This window comes from Panicum virgatum, chromosome 9K (assembly GCF_016808335.1).
Source record: "Panicum virgatum strain AP13 chromosome 9K, P.virgatum_v5, whole genome shotgun sequence".
Taxonomy (NCBI): domain Eukaryota; kingdom Viridiplantae; phylum Streptophyta; class Magnoliopsida; order Poales; family Poaceae; genus Panicum; species Panicum virgatum.
Window position 1 is genome coordinate 18218429 of NC_053144.1, and position 17371 is coordinate 18235799.

At 47.1% G+C, this 17371-nt stretch overlaps 2 protein-coding genes across 2 annotated transcripts; one reads left to right on the forward strand and one right to left on the reverse strand.

The window, feature by feature from the left end:
- Positions 1-10555: 10555 nt before the first annotated feature.
- Positions 10556-13116, forward strand: LOC120648424 (cytochrome b5-like). Its single transcript, XM_039925202.1, has 4 exons — positions 10556-10727; positions 10845-10944; positions 12500-12566; positions 12659-13116. The coding sequence occupies exons 2-4, from the start codon at positions 10861-10863 to the stop codon at positions 12907-12909; spliced, it is 402 nt and encodes a 133-aa protein (XP_039781136.1). The 5' UTR covers positions 10556-10727; positions 10845-10860; the 3' UTR covers positions 12910-13116.
- Positions 13117-13638: 522 nt separating this feature from the next.
- Positions 13639-16575, reverse strand: LOC120648422 (rab GTPase-activating protein 22-like). The gene is made up of 5 exons (XM_039925199.1): positions 16296-16575; positions 16073-16208; positions 15943-15992; positions 15465-15518; positions 13639-15207 (listed from the first exon to the last, which is right to left on the reverse strand). Exons 1-5 carry the CDS (start codon positions 16442-16444, stop codon positions 13911-13913), a joined length of 1686 nt encoding a protein of 561 aa, XP_039781133.1. The 5' UTR covers positions 16445-16575; the 3' UTR covers positions 13639-13910.
- Between the last annotated feature and the right edge of the window lie 796 nt (positions 16576-17371).

Here is a 17371-nt window from a genome sequence, read left to right on the forward strand (position 1 = left end):
CTAATGAGCAAAAGCACAAAGCCAAACCTAAGCTCACTAGATGCTTAAGGACAAGGATACACAATCCAAATCTAAGAGCTCAACTTTCTTAGCTACACAATCTAAGCAAGAGCAACTAATTAAGCTACACAAGCTAACTAGTTACACTAGAGAGCAACTACACAAGCATAAGATATACAACAACAACAACATAGCCTTTTTTCCCAAGCAAGTTGGGGTAGGCTAGAGATGAAACCCGAAAGAAATAAGTTCAAGGTTCAGGCACATTGATAGCTAGTCTCCAAGCGCTCCTATCCAAAGCTATCTCTTTAGAGATGTTCCAATCCTTAAGGTCTCTCTTAACCGACTCATCCCACGTCAGTTTAGGTCTACCTCTACCCCTCTTTACATTATCGACTAGCTCAAGGATCCCATTACGCACCGGCGCCTCAGGAGGCCTTGCGCCTCAGGAGGCCTTCGTTGGACATGTCCAAACCATCTCAGCCGATGCTGAGTAAGTTTCTCCTCAATTGGTGCCACCCCGACCCTATCCCGAATAACTTCGTTCCGGACTTTATCCCTCCGTGTGTGCCCGCAAAACCACCGCAACATCCGCATCTCTGCTACACTCAGTTGCTGCACATGTCGTCTTTTTGTAGGCCAACATTCAGCACCGTATAATATCGCCGGACGGATTGCTGTCCTATAGAATTTGCCTTTTAGCTTTTGTGGCACCCTCTTGTCACAAAGGATGCCAGAAGCTTGCCGCCATTTTAACCAGCCAGCTGAAATTCTATGCCTAACATCTTCATCAATGTCGCCATCCTTTTGTAACACCGATCCTAAATACCGAAACGTATCCTTCTGGACCACCACTTGCCCATCTAGACTAACGTCTCCCCCCTCATGCCTAGTCGCGCTGAAATCGCACATCATGTACTCGGTCTTGGTCCTACTAAGTCTAAACCCTTTCGACTCTAACGTGCGTCTCCACAGCTCTAACTTCCTATTAACCCCTGCCATACTCTCGTCAACTAGCACCACATCATCAGCAAAGAGTATACACCAAGGGATCTCACCTTGTATATCCCTTGTGATCTCATCCATCACTAAAGCAAATAAATAAGGGCTCAATGCTGACCCCTGGTGTAGGCCTATGTTAATAGGAAAGTCAGTGGTGTTGCCATCACATGTCCGGACAAACGTCGTCGCATCTTTGTACATATCCTTAATGAGGGTAATGTACTTGGTTGGGACTTTGTGCTTCTCCAAAGCCCACCACATGACATTTCTCGGTACTTTGTCATATGCCTTCTCAAGGTCAATGAAGACCATGTGCAAGTCCTTCTTCTGCTCCCTATATCTCTCCATCAATTGTCGTATTAAGAAAATCGCCTCCATGGTTGACCTTCCAGGCATGAACCCAAATTGGTTTTGGGTCACACTTGTCCCTCTTCTTAGGCGATGCTCGATGACCCTCTCCCAAAGCTTCATCGTACAAGCACAAGATATAGATGAATGTAAATACAAGGCTTGTGATTTGGAGAATGCAAACCAACGAGAAGAGTAGACAAAATTGACACGGTGATTTTTATCCTGAGGTTCACTTGGTTGTCACCAAGCTAATCCCCGTTGAAACAAGCTCCAAGGTTGCCGCCGATCCTCTTACTAGTGGTGACTCTCAAGTCACACTCTCCCACGTGGAGTGCTCACACCGAGCTCTAGCACATGATCCGGCCGAACCACTTGTTGCTCTTCACATCTCGCTCAACTAGAGTTGCTCTTCGCGGCTCCCGCGGAGTGAGCACAATACCCCTCACAATCTCTTCTCCAGAGCACCGCACAATCTTCTTGTGTGCTTCAACGGAGCCTCTTGCCACCAAGCCGTCTAGGAGGTGGCAACCTCCAAGAGTAACAAGCGCATCGGCTTGCAACACGATCACCTAGTGCCACTCGATGCAATCCCTCAAAGCAATCGCACTAGAATCGCTCTCTCACTCGATCGGATGATTACTATCAAGTTAGAGTGAGTAGAGGTCTCTCAAGCACTCTCACACATGGACACCAAGTCCCTAAGGTGCTCAGCAACCTCAAATGGCCGGCCACACCCTCTATTTATAGAGGGAGACCCCAAAATAGCCGTTACACTCAAATCTCGTGAAAACAGAGTTTTCGCGGACTGTCCGCCTCACAGAGACCGGACCGTCCGCTATTCAAAACCAACGGCTAGAACTGCAATGATTATGTGTTAGAGTTGACCATTAGAGCTCCGGGCGGACTGTCCGCACCCCTGGGGCGGACCGTCCGCGGTTCAAAACTTCAAACCAACCGATTTGCAAACGTCTCTGACTAAATCTGGAAGTGACCGGCGGACTGTCCGCACCCTAGGGGCGGACCGCCCGCCGTTCAAAAAGTGAGCACACACAGAAACCGCAGTGTTTCTGTCCCAGAATTTTCAGTAGGAGGCGGACCGTCCGCCCCAAGGGCCGGACCGTCCGCAGTACAATTTGGACACCCAAGACAGAACTAACAAGTTTCTGCGCCCGTTTCAGCTTTTAAAGGCGGACCGTCCGCCCCCATGGACCGGACGGTCCGCAGTTCATTTTGGACCACCAACAGAGCAAAAAACGGTTCTGTTCGAGCTCATCCGAGATAACGGCAGACCAGCCGCCCCCAAGGAGCGGACCGTCCGCATGTCTATTTCCAGCAGAAATGTACCTCGGTAAAACGGCCATAACTCTTAGATCCAATGTCCAAAATTGGTGATCTTGGACTCTATGGAAAGCTTATTCAGAGGGCTACACAACCCAGCTGAATATTTGATCCACAACACAATGGATCGAAACAATATTTCACTCCAAGAGCCAACCTAATCTCCGAAGAACACCGAAAAGCCTTTCTTGCTTCCTCAAGTTGATAAACATCAACTCCAACTCTTTCTCCTTTGCAAATGTGCCAACACTACCACGTGAACAATACCATGTGCATGTGTGTTAGCATTTCACAATTATTTTCAAAGAACTTTCACTTGATCTCACCACGCCACTCGATGCTAGCAACATCGCAATGTTACATCGCTCAAGTGGTACTAGATGACCGATATGTAAACAAGTTTGCCCCTCTTGATAGTACGGCCATCTATCCTAAATCCGGTCATGCACTTCTCTACACAACCTTTGACCGGTGAAATAAAATGCCCTACAAGTCATACCTTTGCCTTGCGCATTCCATTTCATCTTCCCAAATGTTGATGCCATACAAGCACCAAACTCCATCAAGCTTTTTGATCATCATCATGAGTCAACACTTGGCTTGATCTTCCTTGAATGATATGATCCACTCCATATCATCACATGACCTCTTTGTTCCATCGATCTTGACCTTGTTCGCTCTTCACCGTTGCCTCGGTCCATCGGCGCCAAATCTTGACTAAGCTTCACCGCCTCGCGGTCTCTCGCTTCAAAGCCTTGACTTGTCCTTCTCCATTGCAACCGGTCCATCAAGCCAAGCCTTGTCTTGATCTTCTCCACTTTGGTCACATAACTCCATGTCATGTCTCATATGCAATGAGTTCCTCCATCACGCTATATGAGTATAGCATCAACCCTTAGCCATTTCTCCTCCATGGCATATGTCGCTCATACTAGTGTCTTTGTGTGGACTAATCTTCTGTGTATCTCGACATAAACACTTATTAGTCCACCTAAGTTGTCACTCAATTACCAAAACCAAACAATGGACTTTCACCCCTGTACTTGAACCTAGATCCAGAAAAGAGAGAAAGGGAAAGTCAAGAGGTTCGTCGAGCCATACTACACCACCTGCAGCACCATCATCTGTCAACTGGGATGACGACCTAGATGATTTCATGCCATGATCTACAACATATGATGTACATAAATGCTGGTATGTATGTCTCGTACATAACTTGCATTCACTGGACATATACATAATGTCGAGTTTGAATCGTAGTTAGTCCTAATGGAGCATCGAAGCATAAAGATATCATCTATCGTATGTAATGGAAAATACGAGAGTGATCAGAGCCGAACGTTGAAGTGTACAAATAAGCAGTCCACAGCTATCTCATGTGAATTGTAATAATTAAACTTAAATATGCAATGAATACGTACTGTAAACTGTAGAAACCAGGTTTTCAAAGAACCTGCTGCTCGCGGGTGCTTGTTGATCGGACCTGCTTCTTCCACGCGGTGAACCAGGGCAAAACGGGCCTCCAGGTCATACTTTCACGAGGCCGCCACCACACGCGGACCTACAGCCTCCCCGACAATAGGGAGGCCGAGGAGGTAGGTGTAACACCTCAGTGTTAATTGCGATGCTAACCATGTGCTTAACCCGCTAATCGTGGACTTAAGTTCGTCGTTAGCGCTAATTAAGTTCGTATAGTAAGCGTCTGCTTAGCCATTTTCGGTCTCGTTTTTCTCCCTAATCCAAGCCTCAAATCAACTTTCACCCAAAACCAAAGTTGTAGATCTTTTCTTCCTCTACAACTTCTATTTTGGCCAAATTTCATGTTCCCATATGAAAATTTGAGTTTTGACTGGTCAAAGTTGGGTCAAAATTCGTTGAAACTCCACTGTTGATTCCCTGTTCGTCACTGTGTTCGGCGCCCATACCGCGACGACCGCGCGTGCCAGTGATCCTCGCCCTTCGCACTGCATTGCCCTTATCCGCTCACGAGCCTGGATGCTTCTCGTTCCCGTTCCCTTCTCCTTCCTTGCGCTCGCGCGGAGCCGAGACGAGCAGAGCTCGCCGTCGACGTCCCTCCGGCCGAACCTCGCCACTCCGCTTCAATACTTCGCGCCCCGACCTCCCTAGCCTCACCCCGAAGCTCCACCACCCCTTCTTGAGCTCGATTGAGCCGCTCCCCGGCCAAATCGGCATTCAGACCACCGCGGCCGCCATTGTTTCCGTCTGAAGCTTCGCCCCTCCCGTCGAGCTCCTTCTCCCGGCCTTCCTCAGCTCGATTCGAGCGCACGGTGAGGTTCCTCGCAACCTCCTCTCCCTCCCCGACCTTTTTAACTTCGGATTCCATGGCCGCCACCTCTGGAACGTTGTCGCGCCGCCGTGGCCGCGCCAACCTCCGCCGCTCGCCGTCGCGGAGCGCCCCTGCGCGGGCCCGCGCGCCACCGCCGCGCGCCGCGGGGCCGCGGGGCCTCCCTGAGTCTCGCACCGCCTAGCTCCGCGGCCGCCTCGCTCCGCCCTCGCGCTGCCCTGCGCGGGCCGCGAGCGCACGGGCCCCCTTGCGCGCGAGCCCGCCGTGCGGTCCTGCTGGCCGGCCGGCCCCCACGGCCACCGCGCTCGCGCTCGGCGCGCCGCCGGTGGGCGTGGCCGGGGCAAAGCAGTGGAGCCCCTGCTCCCTCTGGTCCACTGCGGGTGGGGCCCGCTAGTCAGTGGGGGTAAGGGGTGGTCTTTTGTTTTGTTTTTGTTTGATTTGAGTGAAGTTTGCAAAATTTGTAGAAAAATGCAGGAAAATCCTAAAAATGCAAAATAAATTTTGTTAGGTTTCTAAAATCGAGATCTTCAGAATAAAAATACTTGTGCATGGGAAATGACACTTTTGCCCCTGCTAAAAATTTGGGTTGTGTTTAAGCCGGTTTAATTAATACCGGTTGTTCTATTGCTCTAAAAATTATGAAATTTTTGCAGTAGCTTACACTTTTTATGTGTAGTCCACTGAAAAATTTTCAGGAGCATAGCCTATATGCGTGTTTGTGGATCTTTTGTTGCTCAGTTTATTTTGCTAGGGCAAAAATAAATGTTTTCCTTTTTGCCATAAAAGTTTATAAATTTTTCTTGCATGTGATATCAATGTATTTTCATGCTAGTAAAGTTTTGTGATTTATTCATGTCGGCAAGTTGAGTTCCTGCACGTGTTTCGCTCCTAGCCGCAGTTTTCCTTTTTGCGCTGCCATAAAATCTTTCTTTCGGTGTTATCATTGCATCAGGATCACTTGTGTCATTTCTTTGCACCATTTTAATTAGTGCACGACATCTTTCCTTACCTATAGACGTCGCGAGCGAAGCCGTCTACAAGATAGTCGCTGAGCCGATCCCGGAGCCACAAGCAGGGGAACCGCAAGCCGAAGCAGCCGTCGAGCCAGATCCAGAAGTCGCTAACCCCGCTGACTGGCAAGGCAAGCCCCGGTGCATAACCCTTAATTTCAGTATTCAATATTTGTTATATAATTATTGTGCATTTAAGTTTCTAGGAGTTGATTGGAACCTTAGATGCATGATCCCTAGGTTTCCTCAGTCACTGTACTAGTATACAGGTCGTTAGTACTGCAATGCTTAATTAGGATTCGGTAGAAGACGAGTGATTCCTGTCACTCACGAGATATAGGTCTTGTTACTTATGAAAAGTTACTGGAGAACGAATCCTTGAGAAGAAGAAAGGAAAAATGGAGACCGGGCGGAGATGGATTTGGTTATGGATATGGAATGGATGGAAAGTAAGCCTCCGCCTGTGTCGATTAAGGACCGTACCGTTGTTGGCCGTGCTGACCGAGTTTGAACAGTACTAACCGCATGTCGGGAGTAGGAGGTAGTCGAAACCGGTAAGCTCAGTACCATATGTGCACCGGTAGGCGGATTTGATACTGTCTTCACCAGTGGAGCTAGTATGCAAACTCATGGCTGACCCTTCGTTGGTATCGGTGGGGCTAGCAGTCCTGGGTCGCAGGGCAGTTCGGCTATTCGGTGTGCATATGTGAAGGGTTGCCACGTAGGGTCCGACGGGGCCTATATGTGACGTGTGTGTTAGGTCCACCTTGCAAGGTTAAATCGGATCGATTCGCCGTCTCTCTCGATTAAGAGAACCTTGGTCACTTCATCGCATCGTAGTAAAGAAGTGGAATGAGATTGAACTGAGAATGTTTGGCTGTGGTACTCTGAAAAGATAATGTGATCAACCATGCGTGCTCTAGATGTTTAGGCAAATCTAGTTGGTACTTTATAAACTTAAGTTGAGCTAAAATATTGCAAGTAAGGATCCAGTATTAGTAGCTTTTCAGCAAAACAAACTCCAGAGCCAAAAAGCTTTTCATGTCTAGTTAATGGGCTAAGTATACCCATGGACGGGTAAGTCTTGCTGAGTATTAGAATACTCAGGCCTGTTGTTGCCAAAAATATTTTTTTAGCAGGATGCGTTCCGGAGGACTTCGAAGAGATCTGCGCCTCGTGGATTGGTCAACCACTTCCTCCGGGTTGGTCGGTCGAGTGGGTCCCGTCTTCTCCATGAAGTTCGGGCAGGTGAGCCTCACATCAGTGGGCAAGGTGTGAAGCTCATCTTTGTCTGTGACGTTGGTTATCGTACTGTATTTTGAAGCTTGTTTTCAACTCTAAATTGCTTTCTGCTGCGTTTGAATTCTGAGGTTTGAATTGTAAATCTGTCTTGTAAGCGCTTGTTGTAGTTTAAGTTGGTGCTTCTGTTAAACTCGGGTTGTAAATGGCTTTGAACGCTTTTGTTGTCGGTAATCATCTGTGCTCGTCTTTTGGCGAGAGTTCCTGTGTAATCGATCCTGGTTACAGCAGGCGGTCTGAGTGTACTGGTTGAGTGCAGTAATTCTGGTTTGAGTTTAAGTGTTAATTACTGCACTTAATTGGTATTATTTGAACTGTTCTGTGACAGTAGGCCACGTCCTGCAGCGTAGGAGTCATCTCCCCACACGAGAGGTGTAACGTGTGTGTCTCCTGCCTCCATCTGTCAACGAGCACCGTCAGGAGGGATCGGTCGAGCTGAACAAGCCCACCCTCGACAAGACGGCCCAGAGTCAGTAGACCGGACTCACGTAACCTGCAATAAACAAAATTGTCGAAACAAAGGAATACCAACGAATACATAAGTGATAAACAATAATATTTCACTACATACCTGTCAACCCAATTGTGGTGTATAGAGATCTGCTCCCCAGGTGGACGAGGACGTAGCACCTCTAGGGCTCGGTGCTCAACTATTTGATTGTTGCAATCTACTCCGATTGCGGTGAGTATCTGACCTTTATACCTTCCAGTCAGAAATGTGTCATCAATGCAGATCACCGGAAGACAACACTAAAATGCCCTAACACAGGCACCTAGGCAAAAGAAAGCTCGTTGCAGAATGCTTTGCCCCCTAGTCACGGCTGGTACGAGGTATGTGTCATAAAACCTTCCAGAATTTCTAGCAGCAACCTGGAATAACATACGAGGTAGGTTGTCATATGATGCCTCGTATGTGCCGAACCGCATCTCGAACACCTTTTGTTTAGCCCGCCATACCTTCAAATAACTAATTTTGTACTGATAAGTCTGCTCAATGTGTCGAACAATTATTTTTTGCTCATAATTTAGGTTGTCCATAATCAATCCATATATTTGCTTTGCAACAAAGTCGCATGATATATTGCGATGCGTGGGCTGAACTTCTGAAAGTAGACAAGTGTGCTCTGTCACAACGGAACATTTCCAGTTCTACTTCCATTTTCTCTTCAATGCATGTACTCGCCATGGACATCCATCATTCACACACTTCACCTCATATTCTTTACTGCCAGACTTCACGACTCTAAATTCTTGCTTCAATGATATTGCCCATACTCTCACATCATCTTTTACGGCTTCAATGTTTGGATATGTTGCACCTTGCACTACCTCATTCTCTCTGTACTCTCACTCCTGATTTCGTACGTCTTCTACGACATGATTGCCAAAATCATGCTCCTTCCACTCTTTTGGCAATGAGTACCAGTCATCATCAGATGAGCACTCATATTCTTCCATCTCCATTGCGGCTTGGTCTTCTGCCTCCATCTCGTCCACGATGCTATGTATCCTCTCTCCCTCATCAGCAAGGCCCTGTGGTCCGATGTTTTGGTTCTCTATCTCTTCTGACTCATCTTGCTCAACATAGTTGGTCTCTCTTCGAATACTCGGAGCTGCTTGATCTGCACCATGTTGGATTTCATTTTGTGTCTTCTCCCGAGTTTGAACAAGAATGGCCAGAGGCCACCCAAGCTCTAGAGTTGCTTACATGTACTTCTTCCAGTCATCAGTGCTGTGTATCATCATCAATTCTCATAAATCACTTTCTACTTCCCAATTAACAAGAGAATGGACGGTCATCACATGTGTCGCCGGATCAACACGGAACCCACGCTGCAGCCACTTATATATGGAACCAAAACTCCTCTCCAGAGGTTTATCTATGGCGCTAGATGTGCACTTAAAGGCAGAAAGGTCTACTCCATTTGGCCCATACAAAACATTGTAGTCACCAAAAAATACTTGAAACTGCATCTTACTCGACATATCTGTATATCACAGAATACTTATCGAGTTATACTCTTTACTTCACTACCTTATTCAATAATCTGTAAAAACTAAGTATGGATTTCAACTACAACATTTAAGTATTCATAACTACGTGATGACACTCAAATTCTATACTGCATATGCGAAATTCTATTCTAAATCGTAATTAATTTATAAACACGTCTCTAATAGTACTACAATTGTAATAATAAACGCGTAGTCTTAATTTCCTAAACTAATAATAAATGCGTATCCTTAAACTCCTACTTAAATTGGTTCTACTATAGCACTAATTAAATTTAATTACTCTACAATATTAATGTAAAAATACATAAGTTAAATATAATTACCTGCAGATCACAAGTGCGCAATCCGGCAAGGCTTCGCCGCTTCCCTTGTCCTCACCGCTCTCTTTTTTTTTCTGGATTTTTGGTGGAATTTTTGGGCTCAAATGAGGAGGGAATGGGGGTGGAGGGCTTATATAGAGGGGAGACCCTATCGCCCGGGGGGGCGACCGGCCCCCCTCCGCCGCCGAGCCCCCGCGCCGCGCTGACCGAGGACCGCTTTGTAATTTTTTTTAAAAAAAAGACCTGTCGCCCCCTGCCTGGGCGACAGGGGCCTGTCGCCGAGGGCGATAGTGGTTCATTTTTGAAATTTCTTAGAACGGCCATATATTTTTGAAATTTTAATTTTTTAAAATATAAAAATGAAAAAGGCAACAACAACTCCCTCCTTCTCATGACATTATATGGGCCGAGCCGGGCCTGGAATCCCAACAAGGGCCGTGTTTGATTGTAACGGTAAAAATTTTGCAAAAAAAGAATCTTGTATGTATGGAGTACTAAATGTAGTCTATTTGTAAAACTTTTTTAGAGATGGATAAAACTTTGAGAGTCGAATTTAATGAGTCTAATTAATACATAATTAGATACAGTAATGCTACAGTGACCATGTTCTAATCATCGTCAAATCATGCGGTCAAAGGCCTTATTAGGTACAAAATTGCTACAATATCCATAGTTGTGAAGGTATTTTTGTAATTAGACTTAATTTAATACATCTAATTAGTGATCAAAATTGCAAAAAATTTCCATCAAAACTTTTTCACCCCTGACTAAACACAGACAAGAGAGACGGGACGAAGGAAAGGCCACCGCTGTCCAAGCAGCTGCTGGCTCTCGAGGGGCATTCGAGGGGCATTTTGGGAACGCCACCGCTGTAGCCGCGTGCGGCGCAGATGGGGTAGGGGAGCGGGGCGGGGCGCACCGCGGGCTCAAATGCCGGCACGAGCATCGCGTGCGGAGCGGCGGAGCCTGTCCAAATCCTGCGATTCCTCTTCGCATCCCGTATTCCCGTGCGCCAGAGCCAGCGCCTGCGCGACGCAGCCTTGACCTCCCCGACGGCCTCCGCCTCCGTCTCGAAGCGCGGCGCAGGTGAGTCAACGCCCACCGGCCAACCACTAGCAACCCACCGCTTCCGCCTCAACGGCCTCGATTCCTCGATTCCGCGGCTGCAACGCGCTGACTCTTTCGGAGGGAATTTTGGCCCAGGGCGTAGGGTTCTGCTATGGCCAGCGACAAGGTGTTTGAGTTCGAGGAGGTCGCTAAGCACAACGTCACCAAGGACTGCTGGATCGTCATCGACGGCAAGGTGCGGCTTGCCTTCCCTCCCCCTCCCCTCCCTTCCCCTCCCCCATGTGGTGCCATAGGGTTTTGGATGGCTGGTGACCTGACTCTGGTTGTTTCGTACCCTTGTGTGGTATGGCTTTGTGAGGCTGTTGAGTGTTCTTGCTGGTGAATGGTGATTGCTTTCGTTTCCTTCCGGCTGCGAAGGTTTTAAGAGTCAGGGATGGCTTTCTGTTGATGATAAGTTTTTTTTTTGGAGAATAATTGATGATAGGCTGGGTTTCTTGCGGCATGAGAATTGATGGTTGGCTGGGGTGTACGATGTCCGGTTTCAAGAGAATTGAGTCAGTTGCGGCATCCATCTTAGGGGTACATGAGGTCTTCCGCGACTCTTGCAGAGTTTTCCTGAACCAGATTCACTCATTTGCTGAAACTAAACTGGTGTACTAGGATTAAAACTTACACCTATATTTAGTGAGGTCAAATATCAGTGGTGGTGATTCATCAGTGGGTGACTCAATCCAAGTCCAGTAACTGGCATTCAGATCCACTTCATTTTGTTCATGATCAGTATTTATCCGTTCCAGATCCAGTAACCACATTTTAGGTCCACTTCAGGTTGCTTGCTTGGATGATTATAGGACAAATAGCGTATCATATCATATGGCTTATAACAATCCAATAACGTAGCAATGTCATATTGTTAGAATTTACCACAAGGATGGTGCTTTAAATGAGCACATTTCTTTATCATGAGATGATTATATATTACAACAGAGAAAAGCTGAGCGCGGGGGGGGGGGGGGGGGGGGGGGTATAACAAAAAAGCTGGTTTGCTCTTATCCTGTTTTTTTGCTTGTACATGGCAGGAAAAAACGAGTCAGTTAATATATACACCCTCAAAAAAATATTATATCATAAAATAAATGATGTTTCATGGTTGATATTTTTCTTGTGTGGCCTGTATTTTTCATGTTCCATTTTCAATCATACATCCTTTGGCTGTACCCTGTACTAGTATCAGTATGCCCTTGTATTATATATATAGGTTTCTGCTACACCATAAAATATTATTATCTTCTAAGATTCTGTTGGAAAATTGCGTACCAAATTCCACTTAACTTGAAATTTTTTTATAAAGAAAAAAAGGAAAACAGAAACTTGCCTTCTGTTCTTCTTTGCCAAATGTTTTTCTATTCTTAGTGTAGCTAGTGCTTAATGGCTGTACTATTTTCAGGAAATAGGATTTTGGACCTATGCTACTGTAGGTTTATTCTCACCCTAGTATTGTTGTCACAAGATGTAGCATCCGCTGATCTTCCCGACATAGTTGGACTTTGTAGAAAAAAATATTGCAGATACAAATATGTGATGACTATTGTTAGCTAACTGTGCCTGCGCCTTTTCCACAAATTAAGATTGTTAAAGTATAAGTAGATGTGGTAGTGTAAAATGTTGTAACATCGAAACCTTTGCTTCTTCTGTCTGTAATGTTCCGTGTTTCTTTTCTATTACTCTAAAAAAATGGAATAAATGACTGGAAATTTCTGTCATCTGTGCTGCAATATGAGTAATTCCAGGTTTATGATGTCACACCCTTTATGGATGAGCATCCTGGGGGAGATGAGGTTTTGCTAGCTGTAACTGGTGAGCCATGCTTCCCTTGTACTTCATATTTTCAGCATACAACCCTGCTGTCTTAATATTGAAAGCCAATCCCTGCTCTTGATTGGAACCAGGGAAAGATGCTACTGCTGATTTTGAAGATATTGGCCACAGCGATTCGGCAAGGGAGATGATGGAGAAGTACCATATCGGGCAGATTGATGCTTCAACCATCCCAGTAAAGCGTACTTATGTGAATCCCCAGCAAGCTCCCAGCCACGTGGACAAGGATAACGACTTCCTCATCAAAATCTTGCAGTTTCTCGTTCCCATTCTGATCCTGGGCCTTGCGTTTGGTATCCGGCAGTACACCAAATCGGAGTAGCTCAGCTCGTAGAGGTTCACCTATGTGAAATGATTTGGATGAAAATAGTGCAATAATTGTGTATTTGTTTGGTAGAAGAATGCTATCTCATTGATCATAAGTATTCTGTACTGTGAACATCCATGTTTGTGCCCGAGCGTGTGTGTTTTCCCGTGAACTGAGATATGAGATGATATCTAAAGCTTCCTTGAAAGCCGATAGCACCTATTTGCAGTTTTCTTTATTTTACGTGTGCGCGCACACTCAGGGGTGTTGTCTGCGTATTGAGATTTATATACTTTTTATAGATGGGAAAGGTTCCGGTTACCATCTGGCCAGACAAATTACTGACCACCAGATCCTCAACAAATCCAGAGCTCCATTTGAGATCGGATCAACCAAGCAACCAGATCTACCTCAACTTTGACATTTGGTGAGCATTCCTGTGGTTGATCTAGAGTAAAAATATACGCCGCACGTTTTGTGCCAAGGAATTATTTGCATTCAATGATGTCATCGATCAGTTGTTGTTGTGGTCCAGAGATTTGTCTATCCTGGAGTGAGACTGAGGCAGTATCTCGTTTTGTCACGTTATTCTTTGCCTGGACGCCGCTTGCTAAACTTACCACACCAGAAACAGGTAGAAGAGGTCTTCTTTCCGCATAAAGAGCCGAAGAAAACCAGATCCACCAAATTCCCCGATCATATTACAGTCACATGAATGAGCAGAAGCAGCGAGGGACAGGAACAAACACAAACACAAACACAAATTGTATTACATCAAACTATCTGAGTAACAGAAGAACGACTCAATCTAAGGGACTCTATATCCACCGTATCCAGTATGCTTGCTCAGTAAAAATGTTGTTGGCATTGCCAACAAGCTAGCTACCTCCATCACCATGCTTCTATCCATTACTGGTACCTCGTGTTACCATACAAAGAGATTCGGTATAACAGAACTATGAAATTGTGATATTGTGATCTAATACAACAAATAGCACAAGAAATGAAGATCACAGCTATTCGATCCTATTGTGAAGTGTGACCACCAGATCATGTGCATCATCCAGGAGCTTCCAAATGTCCAGCTGCCCAGCCATGCTGTTACACTCCCTTATGATCTCATCCATGCTGCTGTAGCTTTCTATGATCAGTTTACGCTTCTGCAACACGCTCGCTGCAATCGCATATAGTAGTAGGTCATCTGTTGGAGGGGCTCCCAGCCGCATTCTTCTCCAAGATGACTTTGCAATCCCAGCACGGTTTGCTGCCTGATCAGCCCACATCACCTCCCAGAGACATAGGGTCTGCTCGAAGGTGAGCTCCCTCCGGAACATTACGACCACCATCCTGTAAACGAAAAAGCAGTCTTCGGCTTGGAGCATCTCCAGATGTCTGTAGAGATGGAAGTCCTTGTACTTGATTATCCTGGCTACCATGTTGAGTTGCCGGCGAATACCCACTTCATCAAGCCTGAAATTGTGGCGTGCTTTCCTCATGAAACCTGCAAAGCACCAGAAGGCTTCATCGTCTTCCTCTAGAACAGCAAGCAGAGGTGCAAGGAGGTCGCTCATGCCCTGGCAATATCCAATTTCTTGGTCATAGATTGCGTAGGCCTCAAGTATAGCAACAAGGCGTGATGCATGGTAGATCCGATATGGTTCTAAGTGTTCATAGTCCTTGAGACAAACAGCTTTAGCAGATTCAATTGCCTTCTCCCTGGAAACTGAAGCTTGAGATGGAGAGTAGGAAACCCATTCATCATTAGCACGGACTGCATCCAAACGAATAATGCGTTGCCATGTCTCAAAATCCTCAATTGCCCGTGCAGACTTCACAGGGCGGGCAGCCTTAGATAATTCAGTATCATCCATATTTCCACCTGTGCGGGAATATCTGGGGATACTTTCTTGTTCATCCTCTAACGAAGACTCACAAACTGAGGCCAAGTCCTTATGAGATGTTTCTACATGAGTTACATCACTTTTCTCACTCTCTTCCTTGTTAGATGAACTAGATGAAGACTGGCTGTCATCCATCTTCTCAGGCTTTGTTTCCGAAGTGTCATCCTGCAATTCTTGCTCTGTACTGAGACATGGATTTCCTTCCTCAGTTGAGATAACCTCTTCCACACTAGGAGTTTTAGGAACTTGATCAGATTCAACAGGACTAACACAACCAGATTCTTCACCTTTTTCAGAACTAATCCCCCCTTCAGGATTGACTCCAGCTGTTTTATTTGTTGATTGCTTGCTATCTTCCATGCTGTATGTGGATTTTCGCAAGCAATGTTTCCTCAGTAAGAGATATCCCTTCCTACATAAGATCAGCCACTGTTATCAAATTCAGCTAAGGCAATCAGGACAAAAAACATCTAACCAAATAGCATCCTTAAATCGACGTGTTTCTGTAATCTATACTAATTAAAAGAAAAAAAAATAGCGGCAACGCCATGGTGTGGAGAACCCTCAGGCAAATTTATTTTGATCAACTTCACTCCAACATATGCAGACATGAAGAACAGATGCAAGATATATAAAAAAATAAAAAAAAATTGATGCTGAAGCTTGTACCTGTTCTGGGCCTTAATGGCATCTCTTTCCGCTTCAGAGCTGTCAAGGCTATAACTGCATGAGGGTCGAAAATCAGATTACTTGGGCTATTATCCTGAACACAAGCATGCACGCAACAAAGCTTATGAAATTTGTCAGCATATCGTTTCGTACTATAGAAAAAATATCTTATGTTGTACCCATTGAAAGGAATGCTACAAGATAATAATCACTCGAGATTTAGTCTTATGTATAACTAGCATATTGATAAATCTTGTTCTGCCTGTTTAACCAGCCCAATAGCCTGTAACTGTGTAAGTTCAGATTGATACTATGATGTTACAGGTCTTCCCAAAATGCATGGATAAGGTTACGATAGAGAACAAAAAAGATCTAGCATGGATATCTCATGTTCAAGCATCTTGTGAATCTAATATGCGTCACTAAGCTCTACCACAACTGTATTGGGACCGACATCCAGAGCTTCCAGATTACTTACACTCCCAGAAGGAATGGCCAGACCAATGCTCTGATACTCGGTTCAATCCCCTGAAACATAAACACATGAATCAGCCTCATAACTTCAGAAGGGCTGGATTACAGCAGCATCCATGGTTGCTGCGACTTACTCCGCTCCGAACTTTCTTCACAAGCTTCACTCCGCCGTCCTGAAGCTTCCCCTCCGGCGTGAACAGGCCGCGCCACTCCTGGGCCGTGAGCGGCGCCTTCCTCCGCCGCCGCCACCACGGAGATTTGAGCCCGCCTCTGCATCGAAGCACGCGTCGAGGCAGGGAGCAGCATAAACGGTCTCAGAAAAGGGTGCGGGAGCGGGGACGCGGGGGGGCGACCGACCTGCGGGAGGAGACGACGACGGCGACGACCACGAGCCCGGCGGCGGCCGTGACCCCGACGGCTACGGCGGTGTTCCAGCGGCCCCCGCCGGCGAGGGGGCCGCCGAGGAGGCCGGCGGCCACGCGCTCGACGCAGCCCCACGCCCACATCGGGCGCAGATGCCCGGCGGATCGCTCCACGGCTCCCCCTCCGGTGCTACCCCCGCCGCCGCCGGTGGTGCCCTCGATCGCAAGATTCCGGCCTCCCGGTTACTTTTTCGTTTCCGGTGTCGGGTGGTGGCATCACAGAGATTTCGGAGCCTTTTACCTGTGAGCCATTATGAAACTTGGCTCTAACCTTCAAGCCATTAAAATGAAGTTGCACATCTACAAGGACAAGTTGAAGTTCGTTTTACCCTGCAAACCATTCCGTCCCCGATCTGTTAGCAAACCACCGTTTCCTTGATCTTACAAGTGGGCCCTAGCATTTCCAGTTCCAATTTTGCCCTCTGCCCTTCAGTGGCCCTCTGCCCTTCAGTGTTCGCCCGCACCCGCCCAACTCACTTATCCATCCGAGCAGACTCGCGTGAGGGCGGCTCCAAACCCTACCGGCGGGCCGGCGGCGCTACCGTGCGGGCGGGCGAGGCGCGGCGGACGCGGCCAGGCGCGGCGGGCGCGGCGGGCGGGCGGTGCCAGGCGCGGCGGGCGGGCGGTGCGCGGCGGGCGGACGGTGCCAGGCGGGCGGGCGCTGCGCGGCTGGCGCGGCGGGCCAGGCTGCTCCCAGGCGAGGCGGGTGTGGCCAGGCGTGGCGCAACCAGCGCGCGCGGGCGGGAACGGCGGGCTCGCGCATGGCTCCGGCAAGCAACAGCGTCAGCGGGCTCGTTCCTGGCGGGTGAGTTGTCCGTCCCCCCCCCCCCTCTCTATGCATTAGGTCACGATAGCTTACTGCTGCGCTTGCTCATCCTTGTTCATCTGTAGGATGGACGACGCAGACAGTAGCTTCACGTTAGAAATGCGGATTGTTGCTCCAAACTGTCGTGGTCAGTGGTATGAACTGAGCAAAGTTGTGGATGCTGACCGCATTAATTTCAAAGACTT

Excerpts from the sequence above, each read along its gene's own strand:
- LOC120648422 (XM_039925199.1), bottom strand. The coding sequence starts at position 16,444 with ATGTGGGCGTGGGGCTGCGTCGAGCGCGTGGCCGCCGGCCTCCTCGGC. Across the intron at positions 15,519-15,942 it reads TGGCCATTCCTTCTGGGAGT|TTATAGCCTTGACAGCTCTG; the intron begins GTAAGTAATCTG and ends ACCCTCATGCAG. Across the intron at positions 15,208-15,464 it reads GCCATTAAGGCCCAGAACAG|GAAGGGATATCTCTTACTGA; the intron begins GTACAAGCTTCA and ends GATCTTATGTAG.
- LOC120648424 (XM_039925202.1), top strand. The coding sequence starts at position 10,861 with ATGGCCAGCGACAAGGTGTTTGAGTTCGAGGAGGTCGCTAAGCACAAC. Across the intron at positions 10,945-12,499 it reads GGATCGTCATCGACGGCAAG|GTTTATGATGTCACACCCTT; the intron begins GTGCGGCTTGCC and ends GAGTAATTCCAG. Across the intron at positions 12,567-12,658 it reads GGTTTTGCTAGCTGTAACTG|GGAAAGATGCTACTGCTGAT; the intron begins GTGAGCCATGCT and ends GATTGGAACCAG.